The sequence below is a fragment of the Salvelinus fontinalis genome, chromosome 2 (assembly GCF_029448725.1).
Source record: "Salvelinus fontinalis isolate EN_2023a chromosome 2, ASM2944872v1, whole genome shotgun sequence".
NCBI lineage: Eukaryota > Metazoa > Chordata > Actinopteri > Salmoniformes > Salmonidae > Salvelinus > Salvelinus fontinalis.
In genome coordinates, this window is record NC_074666.1 from 63366785 (window position 1) to 63384137 (window position 17353).

General features: G+C 43.5%; 1 protein-coding gene across 12 annotated transcripts in view; it reads right to left on the minus strand.

Moving 5' to 3' along the window:
- The window catches only part of mapk8ip3 (mitogen-activated protein kinase 8 interacting protein 3), a 92934-nt gene extending 76644 nt beyond the window's left edge, over nt 1-16290 (minus strand). For all 12 annotated transcript variants that reach the window (XM_055881546.1, XM_055881572.1, XM_055881563.1 and 9 more), the window contains exon 1: nt 15250-16290. In XM_055881546.1, the coding sequence (XP_055737521.1) occupies nt 15250-15549 (300 nt within the window). In that variant the 5' untranslated portion in view covers nt 15550-16290. The remainder of the gene's footprint in view (nt 1-15249) is intronic.
- Between the last annotated feature and the right edge of the window lie 1063 nt (nt 16291-17353).

The following is a 17353-nucleotide window of genomic DNA, read 5'->3' on the forward strand; positions in this document are numbered from 1 at the left end:
CAAGTGGGTTTTGCACCCCTCAAACACAGGAAATAGATGGCTGAAAAAGACAGATCCTCAGGTGGGCGGGGCATGCGTGTTGCTAATAACAAATAACACTAGTAGTAACACTGTCACATGCATTATAACAGATGTCGTAAGGAGTCATAATAGCTGACATCTGTTTATGACAACTGACAGGGGCGCTGTCATGACACCAAGTATAATGCATGTGTCATAACTGTGTGAAGGTAATTGTGATTGTCATCAGCTGTCATGCTTGTTAATGTCATCTTTTAGAATTCTGCACAATTGGTAACTGCTACCTGGTACCAAATAGTGCCTAGTGGTCCTTGTTGTAGTGAATCTTATAGAAAAGTAGTACCCTAATTCATTGATTATTACAATTTTATCAATTTCTCTGTAAATACTAACTGAACCTGGGAATGTAGAAGAAAATGAGCACGTTTATCCTAGTGTCTATAGGCTAGTGACAGTAAAGCTAGGATGGAGAATATGAAAGCTATCTCTTGGGGTGCTTGTTAAAATGAATCCCATAGAAACAAACTACTAGCTTAAATGAAAGGTTATTCATGGGTTATTACTGTAATTTGGCCTCACATTTTACTATAGAACTTTTCAGTAAATACCTGGGAATTACCGAGAACAGGTTTCGGGTTGTGTCTATAGAGAGAGAAAATAAAGCTAACATGGAGAAGTTCTGTCCTGACGGACAGATTGCAGAGCGAGAGTGAACTGAATGCTGAAGCTACAGTGCCCTCCACTAATATTGGCACCATTGGTAAATATGAGGAAAATGGGCTGTGAAAAATGTTTATTTGCTGTTTATCCTCTTGGTCTTTCATTCAAAATATTCACAAAAATCAAACCTTTAGATGAAATAAAATGTATGTGAAGTAAATTAAATGTGCCATAACTATTGGCACCCCTAGAAGTTATTTTGAGTAAAATCTAAGTGAAGTATATTCCCATTCATATTTTACGTTTTTAAGTTCACCTGAGTGATTAGGAACACTTAAGTGATAAACCATGACTTGCCGTTTTACTAGGGTATAAATACGAGGTGACACACAGGCTAAGTTCCCATAGTCATCCTTCACTATGGGAAAGACACGAGAATACAGTAATGATGTGCAACAAAAGGTTGTTGAGCTGCACAAATCAGGAAATGGCTATAAGAAAATTCCTCAAAGGTTGAAAATGCTCATTTCCACTATCAAGGCAATAATTAAGAAATGTAAAGCACCTGGAGATGTTAACTATCGGCCTGGAAGAGGATGTGTCTATATTGACCCCACGCACAGTGAGGAGGATGGTTCGAGTGGCCCAAAAAATCTCCAAGGATCACAGCTGGAGAATTGCAGACATTAGTTGGGTCATGGGGTCAGAAAATCTCCAGAACTACGATCAGATGCCACCTACATAACCACAAGTTGTTTGGGAGGGCTGCCATAAAAAAGCCTATGCTGTCATCAAACAGTAAACTCAAGCGCCTACAGTTTGCCAAACGTTACTGGAACTTTCAATGGGACCGGGTTCTATGGTCAGATGAGACCAAAATAGAGCTTTTTGAAAAACAAACATCAGAGGTAGGTTTGGCGTAGACAGAAAGATAGCCATGCAGAAAAGTACTTCATCCCCACTGTGAAGTATGGTGGTAGATCTTTGATGTTATATGGGGCTGTTTTTCTTCCAAAGGCCCTGGACAACTTGTTAGTATCCATCAAGTACCAGCAGATATTAAATCAAAATCTGACTGCCTCTGCTAGGAAGCTTAAACTGGGCAGTGGTTGGAGCTTCCAGCAGGACAATGATCTAAAACACACCTCAAAATCAACACAAAAATGGTTCACTGACCACAGAATCAAGATTTTGCCATGGCCATCCCAGTCCCCTGACCTAAACCCCATAGAACACCTGTGGGATGAGCTGAAGAGGGGAGTCCACAAGAGTGGACTTCAGAATCTGAAGGATCTGGAGAGATTCTGTATGGAGGAATGGTCTCAGATCCCTTGCCATGTGCTCTCCAACCTAATTACGCATTTTGGAGAAGTCTCAGAGCTGTTATCTTGGCAAAGGGAGGTTGCACAAAGTATTGAATGAAGGGGTGCCAATAATTTTGGCACACATATATTTGAGAAGAAAAAAAATCTTCCAATTATTTAACTTTAATTAAAGGTTTGATTGTTGTGAATATTTTGAATGAAAGACCAAGAGGATAAACAATAAAGAGGTTTTTTTCACAGCCCGGTTTGCTCCTCTTTTCCAAGGGTGCCAATATTAGTGGAGGGCACTGTACATGGGAAAGCAGCATGCCACTGCAGGCCTAAGCCAACTGACACCACAGTAGGATGCTTTCTGCTTCGCTTGTTTTTAGATGGCATCTGCTTCTAGCAGGTGAAGGATTAGAGGCGGATGGTTTTTGATGCTGCTGCTGGGTGCCTCATCTTCTCTGTTTCTCTAACTACTGATGGGAGGAGGAGAGGAGTAGAATAGCAACAAAGGCAGTCGAGGACCGCAACCTTTTAGTCTCTGTTGAAGGCCGCTTATTACTAAAGGCACAAGATACCATTGCTATTCACCACTGTACAGTACTCTACACCATTTAATTTCCCCAGGGATCAAATAAATTAAAATAAAATTGTCACATGCGCCAAATACAACAGGTGTAGCCCTTAGCGTGAAATGCTTACTTACAAGCCCTTAACCAACAATGCAGTTAAGAAAATTGAGGTAAGAAAATATTTACGAAATAAACTAAAGTAAATAAATTAAATCACTTTACCCCTACCTACAGTTGAAGTCGGAAGTTTACATACACCTTAGCCAAATAAACTGAGTGTAAACGTTTTCACATTTCCTGACATTTAATCCTAAAAATTCCCTGTCTTGTCTTCACTTTATTTTAAGAATCTGAAATGTCCGAATAATAGTGGAGAGAATGATTTATTTCAGCTTTCAATTATTTCATCACATTCCCAGCGGGTCAGAAGTTAACATACATACAGTTTACACATTTTCTATAGGATTGAGGTCAAAGGCTGTGATGGCCACTCCAACACCTTGACTTTGTTGTCCTGAAGCCATTTTGCTACAACTTTGGAAGTATGCTTGGGGTCATTGTCCATTTGGAAGACCCATTTGCGACCAAGCTTTAACTCCCTGACTGATGTCTTGAGATGTTGCTTCAATATATCAACATCCTTTTCCTTCTTCATGATGCCATCCATTTTGTGAAGTGCACCAGTCCCTCCTGCAGCAAAGCACCCACACAACATGATGCTGCCACCCCCATGCTTCATGGTTGGGATGGTGTTCTTCGGCTTGCACCTTAGCCTCCCCCTTTTTCCTCCAAACATAACGATGGTCATTATGGCCAAACAACTCTATTTTTTGTTTCATCAGACCAGAGGACATTTCTCCAAAAAGTACGATCTTTGTCCCCATGTACAGTTGCAAACCGTAGTCTGTTTTTTTATGGCGGTTTTGGAGCAGTGGCTTCTTCCTTGCTGAGCGGCCTTTTAGGTTATGTCAATATAGAACTAATTTTACTGTGGATATAGATACTTTTGTACCTGTTTCCTCCAGCATCTACACAAGGTCCTTTGCTGTTGTTCTGGGATTGATTTGCAGTTTTTGCACCAAAGTACGTTAATCTCTAGGGGACAGAACACGTCTCCTTCCTGAGCGGTTGTCACGCCCTGGCCTTAGTTATCTTTGTTTTCTTTATTATTTTAGTTAGGTCAGGGTGTGACATGGGGGATGTTTGTGTGTTTTTGTCCGTCTAGGGTGTTTGTATTGTCTAGGGGGTGTTTGTAGAGTTCATGGGGTTGTGTTCATTGTAGGTGTTTATGTAAGTCTATGGTTGCCTAGAGTGGTTCTCAATTAGAGACAGCTGTTTATCGTTGTCTCTGATTGGGAGCCATATTTAGGCAGCCATAGTCATTAGGTAGGTTGTGGGTGATTGTCTATGTCTAAGTTGCCTGTGTCTGCACTTTTGTTTATCATAGCTTCACGTTTATTGTTTTGTCTAGTTTGTATTAGTGTTCGTTTCGTCTTCTTCAAATAAAGAGAAGAATGTATTTATATCACGCTGCACCTTGGTCCTCTCTTTCACAATACGACGATCGTGACAGCGGTATGATGGCTGCGTGGTCCCATGGTGTTTAAACTTGCGTACTATTTTTTGTACAGATGAACATGGTACCTTCAGGCGTTTGGAAATTTCTCCCAAGGATGAAGCAGACTTGTGGAGGTCTACAATTGTTTTTCTGAGGTCTTGGCTGATTTCTTTTGATTTTCCCATGATGTCAAGCAAAGAGGCACTGAGTTTGAAGGTAGGCCTTGAAATACATCCACGGGTACACCTCCAATTGACTCAAATGATGTCAATTATGTCGCGTTCCTGTCCTGTTTTTCCTTTTTCTTGTGTTTATTTAGTTGGTCAGGGCGTGAGTTGGGGTGGGTTGTCGAGATGTTATTTTCTTGTTGGGTTGTTTGTGTTCGGCCGGGTATGATTCTCAATCAGAGACAGCTGTCAATCGTTGTCCCTGATTGAGAATCATACTTAGGCAGCCTGTGATTCACGTGGTGGCTGTGGGTGGTTGTATCTCGTGTCTGTGTTTGTACCACACGGGACTGTTTGCGGTTTGTCACGTTTGTTGTTTTGTTATGTATAAGTGTTCGTTCTACATTAATTAAAGATGACCACTTTCCACTCCGCATATTGGTCTGATACTTCTCGCCTCTCCTCCTCGTCATAGGAGGAGGATTACGACAACCGTTACAAATTAGCCTATCAGAAGCTTCTAAAGCCATGACATCATTTTCTGGAATATTCCAAGCTGTTTAAAAGGGAAAGTCAACTTAGTGTATGTAAACATCTGACCCACTGGAATTGTGATACAGTGAATTAATTATAAGTTAAATAATCTGTCTGTAAATAATTGTTGGGAAAATTACTTGTGTCATGCACAAAGTAGATGTCCTAACCGACTTGTCCAAACTATAGTTTGTTAACAAGAAATTTGTGGAGTGGTTGAAAACCGAGTTAATGACTCCAACCTAAGTGTATGTAAACTTCCAACTTCAACTGTACATGTACAAATTACCTCGACTAACCTGTTCCCCTGCACATTGACTCGGTACCGCTAACCCCTGTATATAGCCTCGTTATTGTTATTTTAACGATAACGTTTTACGATAACGAGGCTATATACAGGGGTTAGCGGTACCGAGTCAATGTGCGGGGGAACAGGTAAGTCGATGTACACTACCATTCAAAGTTTGGGGTAACTTACAAATTTCCGTGTTCTTGAAAGAAAAGCTCATTTTTTGTCTATTAAAATAACATCAAATTGATCGGAAAAGTGTAGACATTGTTAATGTTGTAAATGACTATTGTAGCTGGAAACGGCTGATTTTTAATGGAATATCTACATACGCGCAAGGAGGCCCATTATCAGCAACCAATAGAAAGAGGAGTGGGAGGCCCCGGTGCACAACTGAGCAAGAGGACAAGTAGATTAGAGTGTCTAGTCTCAACGTCAACAGTGAAGAGACGAATCCGGGATGCTGGCCTAGGCAGAGTTCCTCTACCCAGTGTCTGTGTTCTTTTGCCCATCTTAAATCTCTTTACTTTTCATTGGCCAGTCTGAGATAAGTATTTACTTTGCAACTCAGCCTAGAAGGCCAACATCCCGGAGTCGCCTCTTCACTGTTGACGTTGAGACTGGTGTTTTGCGGGTACTATTTAATGAAGCTGCCAGTTGAGGACTTGTGAGGCATCTGTCTCTCAAACTAGACACTAATGTACTTGTCCTCTTGCTCAGTTGTGCACTGGGGCCTCCCACTCCTCTTTCTATTCTGGTTAGAGCCAGTTTGCACTGTTCTGTGACAGGAGTAGTACACAGCGTTGTACGAGATCTTTAGATTCTTGGCAATTTCTTGCATGGAATAGCCTTCATTCTCAGAACAAGAATAGACTGACGAGTTTCAGAAGAAAGGTCTTTGTTTCTGGCCATTTTAAGCCTGTAATCGAACACACAAATGCTGACGCACCATATACTCCACTAGTCTAAAGAAGGTCAGTTGTATTGCATCCTTAATCAGAACTGCAGTATTCAGCTGTGCTAACGTAATTGCAAAAGGGTTTCTAATGATCAAATAGCCTTTTAAAATTAGAAACTTGGAATTAAGCTAACACAATGTGCCATTGGGACACAGGGGTGATGGTTGCCGATAAATGGGCCTCTGTACGCATCTGCGTGAGAGTGCCTTAGGCATGCTGCAAGAAGGCATGAGGACTGCAGATGTGGCCACGGCAATAAATTGCAATGGCGGTACTGTGAGACGCCTAAGACAACGCTACAGGGAGACAGGACGGACAGCTGATTGTCCTCGCAGTGGCAGACCACGTGTAACAACACCTACACTGGATCGGTACAGCCGAACATCACACCTGCGGGACAGGTACAGGATGGCAACAACAACTACCCGAGTTACACCAGGAACACACAATCCCTCCATCAGTGCTCAGACTGTCTGCAATAGGCTGAGAGAGGCTGGACTGAGGGCTTGTAGGCCTGTTGTAAAGGCATGTCCTCACCAGACATCACCGGCAACGACGTCGCCTATGGGCACAAACCCACCGTCGCTGGACCAGACAGGACTGGCAAAAAGTGCTCTTCACTGACGAGTCGTGGTTTTGTCTCACCAGTGGTGATGGTCAGATTCACGTTGATCGTCGAAGGAATGAGCGTTACACCGAGGCCTGTACTCTGGAGCGGGATCGATTTGGAGGTGGAGGGTCTGTCATGGTTTGGTGGCGGTGTGTCACAGCATCATGGGACTGAGCTTGTTGTCATTGCAGGCAATCTCAACGCGGTGCATTACAGGGAAGATATCCTCCTACCTCATGTGGTACCCTTCCTGCAGGCTCATCCTGACATGACCCTCCAGCATGACAATGCCACCAGCCATACTGCTCGTTCTGTGCGTGATTTCCTGCAAGACAGGAATGTCAGTGTTCTGCCATGGCCAGCGAAGAGCCCAGATCTCAATCCCATTGAGCACGTCTGGGACCTGTTGGATCGGAGGGTGAGGGCTAGGGCCATTCCCCCCAGAAATGTCCGGGAACTTGCAGGTGCCTTGGTGGATGAGTGGGGTAACATCTCACAGCAAGAACTGGAAAATCTGGTGTAGTCCATGAGGAGGAGATGCACTGCAGTACTTAATAATGCAGCTGGTGGCCAAACCAGATACTGACTGTTACTTTTGATTTTGACCCCCCCTTTGTTCAGGGACACATTATTCCATTTCTGTTAGTTACATGTCTGTCATTTTATGTCTCAGTTGTTGAATCTTGTTATGTTCATTTACACATGTTAAGTTTGATGAAAATAAACGCAGTTGACAGTGAGAGGACGTTTATTTTTTTGCTGAGTTTAGATATTCCATTAAAATCTGCAGTTTCCAATTACAATAGTCATTTACAACATTAACAATGTCTACACTGTATTTCTGATCAATTTGATGTTATTTTAAAATGGACAAAAAAATTGCTTTTCTTTCAAAAACAAAGACATTTCTAAGTGACCCCAAACTTTTGAACGGTATTGTAGGTGACTATGCGTAGTGACTATGCGTAGAAATTAAATGGCAAGTAGCAGCAGTGTAAAAATGCAAATAGTCCAGGTTGCCGTTTGATTAATTGCTCAGGAGTCTTTAGGCTTGAGGGTAGAAGCTGTTAAGGAGCCTTTTGGACCTAGACTTGGCACTCCGGTACCGATTTCCGTGTGGTAGCAGAGAGAACAGTCTATGACTTGGGTGACTGAAGTCTTTGACAATTTTTTGGACCTTCCTCTGAAACCACGTATGACATAGGTCCTGGATGGCAGGCAGCTTAGCCCCAGTGATGTACTGGGCCATACGCACTACCCTCTGTAGTGCCTTGCGGTCAGAGGTCGAGCAATTGCCGTACCAGGCAGTGATGCAACCAGTCAGGATGCTCTCGACGTTACAACTGTATAACTTTTTGAGGATATGGGGACCCATGCCAAATCTTTTTAGTTTCCTGAGGGGGAATAGGCTTTGTCGTGCCCTCTTCACGACTGTCTTGGTGCGTTTGGACCATTCTAGTTTGTTGTTGATATGGACACCGAGGAACTTGAAGCTCTCAACCTGCTCCACTACAGCCCTGTCGATGAGAATGGGGGCGTGCTCGGTCCTCCTTTTCCTGTAGTCCACAATCATCTCCTTAGTCTTGGTTACGTTAAGGGATAGGTTGTTATTCTGGCACCACACAGCCTATAGGGAGGAGGTCAGAGACCTGGCCGTCTCGTCGTTGTTGGTGATCAGGCCTACCACTGTCGTGTCGTCTGCAAACTTAATGATGGTGTTGGAGTCGTGCCTGGCCATGCAGTCGTGGGTGAAACAGGGAGTGCAGGAGGGGACTGAGCACGCACCCCTGTGGAGCATCAGCGTGGCAGATGTGATGCTACCTACTCTCACCACCTGGGGGCGGCCCGTCAGGAAGTCCAGGATCCAGTTGCAGAGGGAGGTGTTTAGTCCCAAGATCCTTAGCTTAGTGATGAGCTTTGAGGGTACTATGGTGTTGAACGCTGAGCTGTAGTCAATGAATAGCATTCTCACAAGTGTTCCTTTTGTCCAGGTGGGAAAGGGCAGTGTGTAGTGCAATAGAGATTGCATCATCTGTGGATCTGTTTGGGCGGTATGCAAATTGAAGTGGGTCTAGGGTTTCTGGGATAATGGTGTTGATGTGAGCCATTACCAACCTTTCAAAGCACTTCATGGCTATGGACGTGAGTGCTACGGGTCTGTAATTATTTAGGCAGGTTGCCTTTGTGTTCTTGGGCACAGGGACTATGGTGGTCTGCTTGAAACATGTTGGTATTACAGACTCAATCAGGGACATGTTGAAAATGTCAGTGAAGACACCTGCCAGTTGGTCAGCACATGCCCGGAGCACATGTCCTGGTAATCTGTCTGGCCCCGCGGCCTTGTGAATGTTGACCAGCATTATCACAGTCGTCCGGAACTGCTGGTGAAATCATGCATGCTTCAGTGTTGCTTGCCTCGAAGCCTGTATAAAAAGGCATTTAGCCCGTCTGGTAGGCTCGCGCGTCACTGGGCAGCTAGCGGCTGGGTTTCCCTTTGTAGTCCGTAATAGTTTACAAGACAACTTGTAATTGTGAAAAGTCCGGTTTCATTTTAGGCATTGTTGTCCATAAAAGTCTGTGTCAAATACAATTATTTTATTGAATAAAATGTAATGAAATATAGTACATTCACGTCAGCATCACAACACCCCAGCTTTGCAGGAATCCTTCAGCAAACACACAAGCACACTGAACTGATCACCAACCTGGCCCAGGCACAATGCATGCACTAGGCTATTCCCAGGCCCCTATCCTCATTGAACCACCACTGATGATGCAATATAGATAGGCCTTTCCACTGTCTATGATCTGCTGTGTTTATATGGATGGGCCATTAATCTCAACAAATAATCTGCTCAGACCCCAACCAAGGAGCATCAAAAGTTGTGCTATAAATTCTCAGACAACACAAAAATTCCTTGATGCCCTTCCAGACTCCTTCTGCCTACCCAAGGACGTCAGAGGACAAAAATCAGTTAACCACCTAACTGAGGAACTCAATTTAACCTTGCGCAATACCCTAGATGCAGTTGCACCCCTAAAAACGAAAAACGTTTGTCAAAAGAAACTAGCTCCCTGGTATACAGAAAATACCCGAGCTCTGAACCAAGCTTCCAGAAAATTGGAACGGAAATGGCGCCACACCAAACTGGAAGTCTTCCGACTAGCTTGGAAAGACAGTACCGTGCAGTATCGAAGAGCCCTCACTGCTGCTCGATCATCCTACTTTTCCAACTTAATTGAGGAAAATAAGAACAACCCAAAATGTATTTTTGATACTGTTGCAAAGCTAACTAAAAAGCAGCATTCCCCAAGAGAGGATGGCTTTCACTTCAGCAGTAATAAATTCATGAACTTCTTTGAGGAAAAGATCATGATCATTAGAAAGCAAATTACGGACTCCTCTTTAAATCTGCGTATTCCTCCAGGGCTTAGCTGTCCTGGATCTGCACAGCTCTGCCAGGGCCTGGGATCGGGAGAGACACTTAAGTGTTTTAGTACTATATCTCTTGACACAATGATGAAAATAATCATGGCCTCTAAACCTTCAAGCTGCATACTGGATCCTATTCCAACTAAACTACTGAAAGAGCTGCGTCATGTGCTTGGCCCTCCTATGTTGAACATAATAAACGGCTCTCTATCCACCGGATGTGTACCAAATTCACTAAAAGTGGCAGTAATAAAGCCTCTCTTGAAAAAGCCAAACCTTGACCCGGAAAATATAAAAAACTATCGGCCTATATCGAATCTTCCATTCCTCTCAAAAATGTTAGAAAAAGCTGTTGCGCGGCAACTCACTGCCTTCCTGAAGACAAACAATGTATACGAAATGCTTCAGTCTGGTTTTCGACCCCATCATAGCACTGAGAATGCACTTGTGAAGGTGGTAAATGACCTTTTAATGGCGTCAGACCGAGGCTCTGCATCTGTCCTCGTGCTACTAGACCTTAGTGCTGCCTTTGACACCATCGATCACCACATTCTTTTGGAGAAACTGGAAACCCAAATTGGCCTACACGGACAAGTTCTGGCCTGGTTTAGATCTTATCTGTCGGAAAGATATCAGTTTGTCTCTGTGAATGGTTTGTCCTCTGAGAAATCAACTGTACATTTCAGTGTTCCTCAAGGTTCCGTTTTAGGACCACTATTGTTTTCACTATATATTTTACCTCTTGGTGATGTTATTCGAAAACATAATGTTAACTTTCACTGCTATGCGGATGACACACAGCTGTACATTTCAATGAAACATGGTGAAGCCCCAAAATTGCCCTCGCTAGAAGCCTGTGTTTCAGACATAAAGAAGTGGATGGCTGAAAACTTTCTACTTTTAAACTCGGACAAAACAGAGATGCTTGTTCTAGGTCCCAAGAAACAAAGAGATCTTCTGTTAAATCTGACAATTAATCTTGATGGTTGTAAAGTCGTCTAAAATAAAACTGTGAAGGACCTCGGCGTTACTCTTGACCCTGATCTCTCTTTTGACGAACATAACAAGACTGTTTCAAGGACAGCTTTTTTCCATCTACGTAACATTGCAAAAATCAGAAATTGTCTGTCCAAAAATGATGCAGAAAAATTAATCCATGCATTTGTTACTTCTAGGTTAGACTACTGCAATGCTCTACTTTCCGGATACCCGGATAAAGCACTAAATAAACTTCAGTTAGTGCTAAATACGGCTGCTAGAATCCTGACTAGAACCAAGAAATTTGATCATATTACTCCAGTGCTAGCTTCCCTACACTGGCTTCCTGTTAAGGCAAGGGCTGATTTCAAGGTTTTACTGTTAACCTATAAAGCATTACATGGGCTTGCTCCTACCTATCTTTCCGAGTTGGTCCTGCCGTACATACATACACGTACGCTACGGTCACAAGACGCAGGCCTCCTAATTGTCCCTAGAATTTCTAAGCAAACAGCTGGAGGCAGGGCTTTCTCCTATAGATCTCCATTTTTATGGAACGGTCTGCCTACCCATGTGAGAGACGCAGACTCGGTCTCAACCTTTAAGTCTTTACTGAAGACTTATCTCTTCAGTAGGTCATATGATTGAGTGTAGTCTGGCCCAGGAGTGTGAAGGTGAACGGAAAGGCTCTGGAGCAACGAACCGCCCTTGCTGTCTCTGCCTGGCCGGTTCCCCTCTCTCCACTGGGATTCTCTGCCTCTAACCCTATTACAGGGGCTGAGTCACTGGCTTACTGGTGCTCTTTCATGCCGTCCCTAGGAGGGGTGCGTCACTTGAGTGGGTTGAGTTACTGACGTGATCTTCCTGTCTGGGTTGGCGCCCCCCCCTTGGTTTGTGCTGTGGTGGAGATCTTTGTGGGCTATACTCGGCCTTGTCTCAGGATTGTAAGTTGGTGGTTGAAGGTATCCCTTTAGTGGTGCGGGGGCTGTGCTTTGGCAAAGTGGGTGGGGTTATATCCTTCCTGTTTGGCCCTGTCCGGGGGTATCATCGGATGGGGCCACAGTGTCTCCTGACCCCTCCTGTCTCAGCCTCCAGTATTTATGCTGCAGTAGTTTATGTGTCGGGGGGCTAGGGTCAGTTGGTTATATCTGGAGTACTTCTCCTGTCTTATCCAGTGTCCTGTGTGAATTTAAGTATGCTCTCTCTAGTTCTCTCCTTCTCTCTTTCTTTCTCTCTCTCGGATAACCTGAGCCCTAGGACCATACGTCAGGACTACCGGGCATGATGACTCCTTGCTGTCCCCAGTCCACCTGGCCTTGCTGCTGTTCCAGTTTCAACTGTTCTGCCTGCGGTTATGGAACCCCTGCCTGTCCCAGACCTGCTGTTTTCAACTCTTAATGATCGGCTATGAAAAGCCAACTGACATTTATTCCTGATTATTATTTGACCATGCTTGTCACTTAAGAACATTCTGAACATCTTGGCCATGTTCTGTTATAATCTCCACCCGGCACAGCCAGAAGAGGACTGGCCACCCCTCGTAGCCTGGTTCCTCTCTAGGTTTCTTCCTAGGTTTTGGCCTTTCTAGGGAGTTTTTCCTAGCCACCGTGCTTCTACACTTGCATTGCTTGCTGTTTGGGGTTTTAGGCTGGGTTTCTGTACAGCACTTCGAGATATTAGCTGATGTACGAAGGGCTATATAAAATAAACTTGATTTGAGGATAGTCCAGATATGAGTACTCACTGCATGCAATCTGTGACATAGACTGACCAGGTGAATACAGGTGAAAGCTATAATCCTTTACTGATGTGACTTGCTCAATCCACTTCAATCAGTATAGATGAAGGGGAGGAGACAGGTTAAAGAAAGATTTTTAAGCCTTAAGACAATTGAGACATGGATTGTGTATATGTACAGTCGTGGCCAAAAGTTTTGAGAATGACACAAATATCAATTTTCACAAACTTTGCTGCTTCAGTTTCTTTAGATATTTTTGTCAGATGTTACTATGGAATACTGAGGTATAATTACAAGCATTTCATATGTGTCAAAGGCTTTTATTGACAATTACATGAAGTTGATGCAAAGAGTCAATATTTGCAGTGTTGACCCTTCTTTTTCAAGACCTCTGCAATCCGCCCTGGTATGCTGTCAATTAACTTCTGGGCCACATCCTGACTGATGGCAGCCCATTATTGCATAATCAATGCTTGGAGTTTGTCAGAATTTGTGGGTTTTTGTTTGTCCATCCGCCTCTTGAGGATTGACCACAAGTTCTCAATGGGATTAAGGTCTGGGGAGTTTCCTGGCCATGGACCCAAAATATTGATGTTTTGTTCCCCGAGCCAATTAGTTATCACTTTTGCCTTATGGCAAGGTGCTCCATCATGCTGGAAAAGGCATTGTTCGTCACCAAACTGTTCCTGGATGGTTGGGAGAAGTTGCTCTCGGATGATGTGTTGGTACCATTATTTATTCATGGCTGTTTTCTCAAGCAAAATTGTGAGTGAGCCCACTCCCTTGGCTGAGAAGCAACCCCACACATGAATGGTCTCAGGATGCTTTACTGTTGGCATGACACAGGACTGATGGTAGCGCTCACCTTGTCTTCTCCGGACAAGCTTTTTTCCGGATGCCCCAAACAATCGGAAAGGGGACTCATCAGAGATAGTGACCTTACCCCAGTCCAATCCCTGTACCTTTTGCAGAATATCAGTCTGTCCCTGATGTTTTTCCTGGTGAGAAGTGGCTTCTTTGCTGTCCTTCCTGACACCAGGCCATCCTCCAAAAGTCTTCACCTCACTGTGCGTGCAGATGCACTCACACCTGCCTGCTGCCATTCCTGAGCAAGCTCTATACTGGTTGTGCCCCGATCCCGCAGCTGAATCAAATTTGGGAGATAGTCCTGGCGCTTGCTGGACTTTCTTGGGCACCCTGAAGCCTTCTTCACAACAATTTAATCGATCTCCTTGAAGTTCTTGATGATCCAATAAATGGTTGATTCAGGTGCAATCTTACAATATCCTTGCCTGTGAAGCCCTTTTTGTGCAAAGCAATGATGACGGCACATGTTTCCTTGCAGGTAACCATGATTGACAGAGGAAGAACAATGATTCCAAGCACCACCCTCATTTTGAAGCTTCCAGTCTGTTATTCGAACTCAATCAGTATGACAGAGTGATCTCCAGCCTTGTCCTCATCAACACTCACACCTGTATTAACGAGAGAATCACTGGCATGATGTCAGCTGGTTCTTTTGTGGCAGGGCTGAAATGCAGTGGAAATGTTTTTTGGGGATTCAGTTCATTTGCATGGCAAAGAGGGACTTTGCAATTAATTGCAATTCATCTGACCACTCTTCATAACATTCTGGAGTATATGCAAATTGCCAACATACAAACTGAGGCAGCAGACTTTGTGAAAATGTATATTTGTGTCATTCTCAAAACTTTTGGCCACGACTGTATATGTGCCATTCAGAGCATGGGCAAGACAAAATATTTAAGTTCCTTTGAATGGGGTATGGTAGTAGGTGCCAGGCGCACCGGTTTGTGTCAAGAACTGCAATGCTGCTGTGGTTTTCACGCTCAACAGTTTCCCGTGTGTATCAAGAATAATCCACCACAAAGGGCATCCAGTCAACTTGACACAACTGTGGAAAGCATTAGAGTCAACATGGGCCGGCATCCCTGTGGATTGCTTTCAACACCTTGTATAGTAGTCCATGCCTGACAAATTGAGGCTGTTCTGGAGGTAAAAAGGGGGAGGGGGTGTGCAACTCAATATTAGAAAGGTGTTCCTAATGTTTGGTATACTCAGTGTATATTACATTAGGGCCTATGAGCTCTGGTCAAAAGTAGTGCACTATATAGGGAATAGGGTGCCATTGGAGACGTATCCCTTGTTATATAGGCCTGGCCAATTAGGCCTAGAAATAAATGGCCTACAGAAGGAATGTGAATGGGACGTGGGTATAGCTTATAATGGCTAGGTTTAGGGTTTCATTTTGGTAAAATGGGCATACAGTGGCAATGAAAACTGAACCTCTATTAAAAGTGAATGTATGTACAGTGATTACTAGTCATAGATATAGCTAGTGATGAAGACACTGGTAGAGTATTTATAAACAAAACAGCCATGGATGGAGTAACCCTCACCTCCTCTGCCTGCTTGCGCAGCGCCTTCTCGCGCTCGTACTGGGTGATGAGCTGCTCGTTGTCCTCCTTCAGCAGCTCGAGCTCCACCTCGTGCTCCTGGTTTTCCGTTAAAACCGAATCTAGATTCTCCAGAACGTTCACCACCAGCGGCATTAGCTCCTTGACCACTTCCTCATCGTAGCTGCTGATGAGGCGCTCGAACTCCCGATAGATACTGTTGGCCAGGCCCGACACCCGCTCCGACATAACGGACACTGAGCCATAGTCGTCTTGATATACAACCTCGTCGATTTCCATCATCTTGGCAAAATTAGGTCTGGGTCCGATTCCAGATGTGATGATGTTGATTAGATAGGCCTAGTTATGAAACACGCTTACCAAGATGAAAGGGAAAATACTACTCATTGAAATTATAATCCGTTCTGATTAATCATCAATAAATATCTCCGGTGTCATTCCATATTCCGAACGATTTCAAAGATTGTTATCATTTGGGTGGTATTTTTGGCAGTTAGGATTTATAACCTTGATCTACTAAACTGTATTGAGACATTTTTATTCACAATAATATATATAAGCTATTTACAAGGGGATAGAGAGACCGCCCTCCCGAGCCGACCACTACTGCTGCTGCTGCACCGCAGCCTCGAGGACGGAACGACGCACCCTGCTACTGCCTTCCTCGCGACAGCAACATCCAATTCCGGTAGCAGTCGGTTCAGTCCTTACCGACCTGTGTATCCGCCGTAGTTGAATACATAATGAATGAGAAATAAGTCCTCAACAATACACCTGCCGCTCAGCAGCCGGAGGCATGGACCCCAGCCATTACTGGGAGGATTCGAAATCCGTTGGGAAACAACAAAAAACAATATATAAATAGGTAAAATTAAGAGGATAACGGCGTTTCCTTGTGCTGCCAACACCCAAGCCGCCCCTTAAATCATACTAGATCCGTTTTTTTCTACCGATGTTGTTCTCGGTGAAGGACGATGCTGTTTCGGTGTCGGTGGCGCTGTGGACTAGTATTCTGACAGCAGCACAAACTATAACTTCACTTTCGTATGATACTAGTGAGACCTTCTAAATAAAAGCCCGCATTTCAAAACATTTCAATGTGGATACCTCATTCAAATTATATTCAATTTTAATCAATGGACACTTTTATCGTGCCAACAAGAAAATGCAATAAGTAATTTATTTAAAAAATATGGTAAAAAAATAACAATTAAGACTAAAAATGACAAAAATACAATGTTGACACTGGTATGTTGAGAGAACTTTTCTATCTGTCTCAGCTAATGTGTGTGGAAAATACTCAGTAGGGTCTACTAACATAATATGGTTAGTTTTGGAGGGGTGCTATGTTGCATGGCCTGCTGCTGGCTTTTCAATCCGCCCCCTCTAAAGCGTCCAATGCAATCACTGTAATAGATTGTACATGGGATACATATTGGCTTGTAGAGAGAACTTTTCTACCCGTCTCAGCCATATTTGGTTAGTAGAGACCTTACTGAGTATTTCCCAACCCACTTTAGCTAAGACAGGTATCCCATGTACCGTGTATTGCATTGCAGTGAATGGAGTGGGTGGAGTAAGGAGTCACCAGTACTCTATATTAAACCAATTGCCCAGAACAAGAGACCAATTTCATTTTTGCAGACTCGATTGAGCAATTCCAATAACATGTATCCGTGTTTAATGAAAAGTGTATTTCTTTTAATATAGACTACACAATAACTTTCAACATACCAGTATGTGTAAACTTTAAAAATAAATTCTGGTTAAATATGTAAAATGGTCCATGTATTTTTTCAAAGGTGGTTGCAAAGCTGTGAAAAACAGTTGCACTGCACAGCATAAAAAAAAAATCGATATTCCCAAAGTTTAGTATGTCTGTGCAGGGAGACTCTTATAAAACATTGAAAAAAATCCGGATCATCTGCCAGCATAATATCCTGCTGCTAGGAGAACGGTAATCGGCTCGGGACTCCCTGGCTGTAGATGGATGGAGGTGCCAGCTGACCAATTCTGGCTGACGTCATGCTGTTTACTCTGCAGTTATATTTTTTACAACTTTTACTTTTGCTCTCATACATTTTCC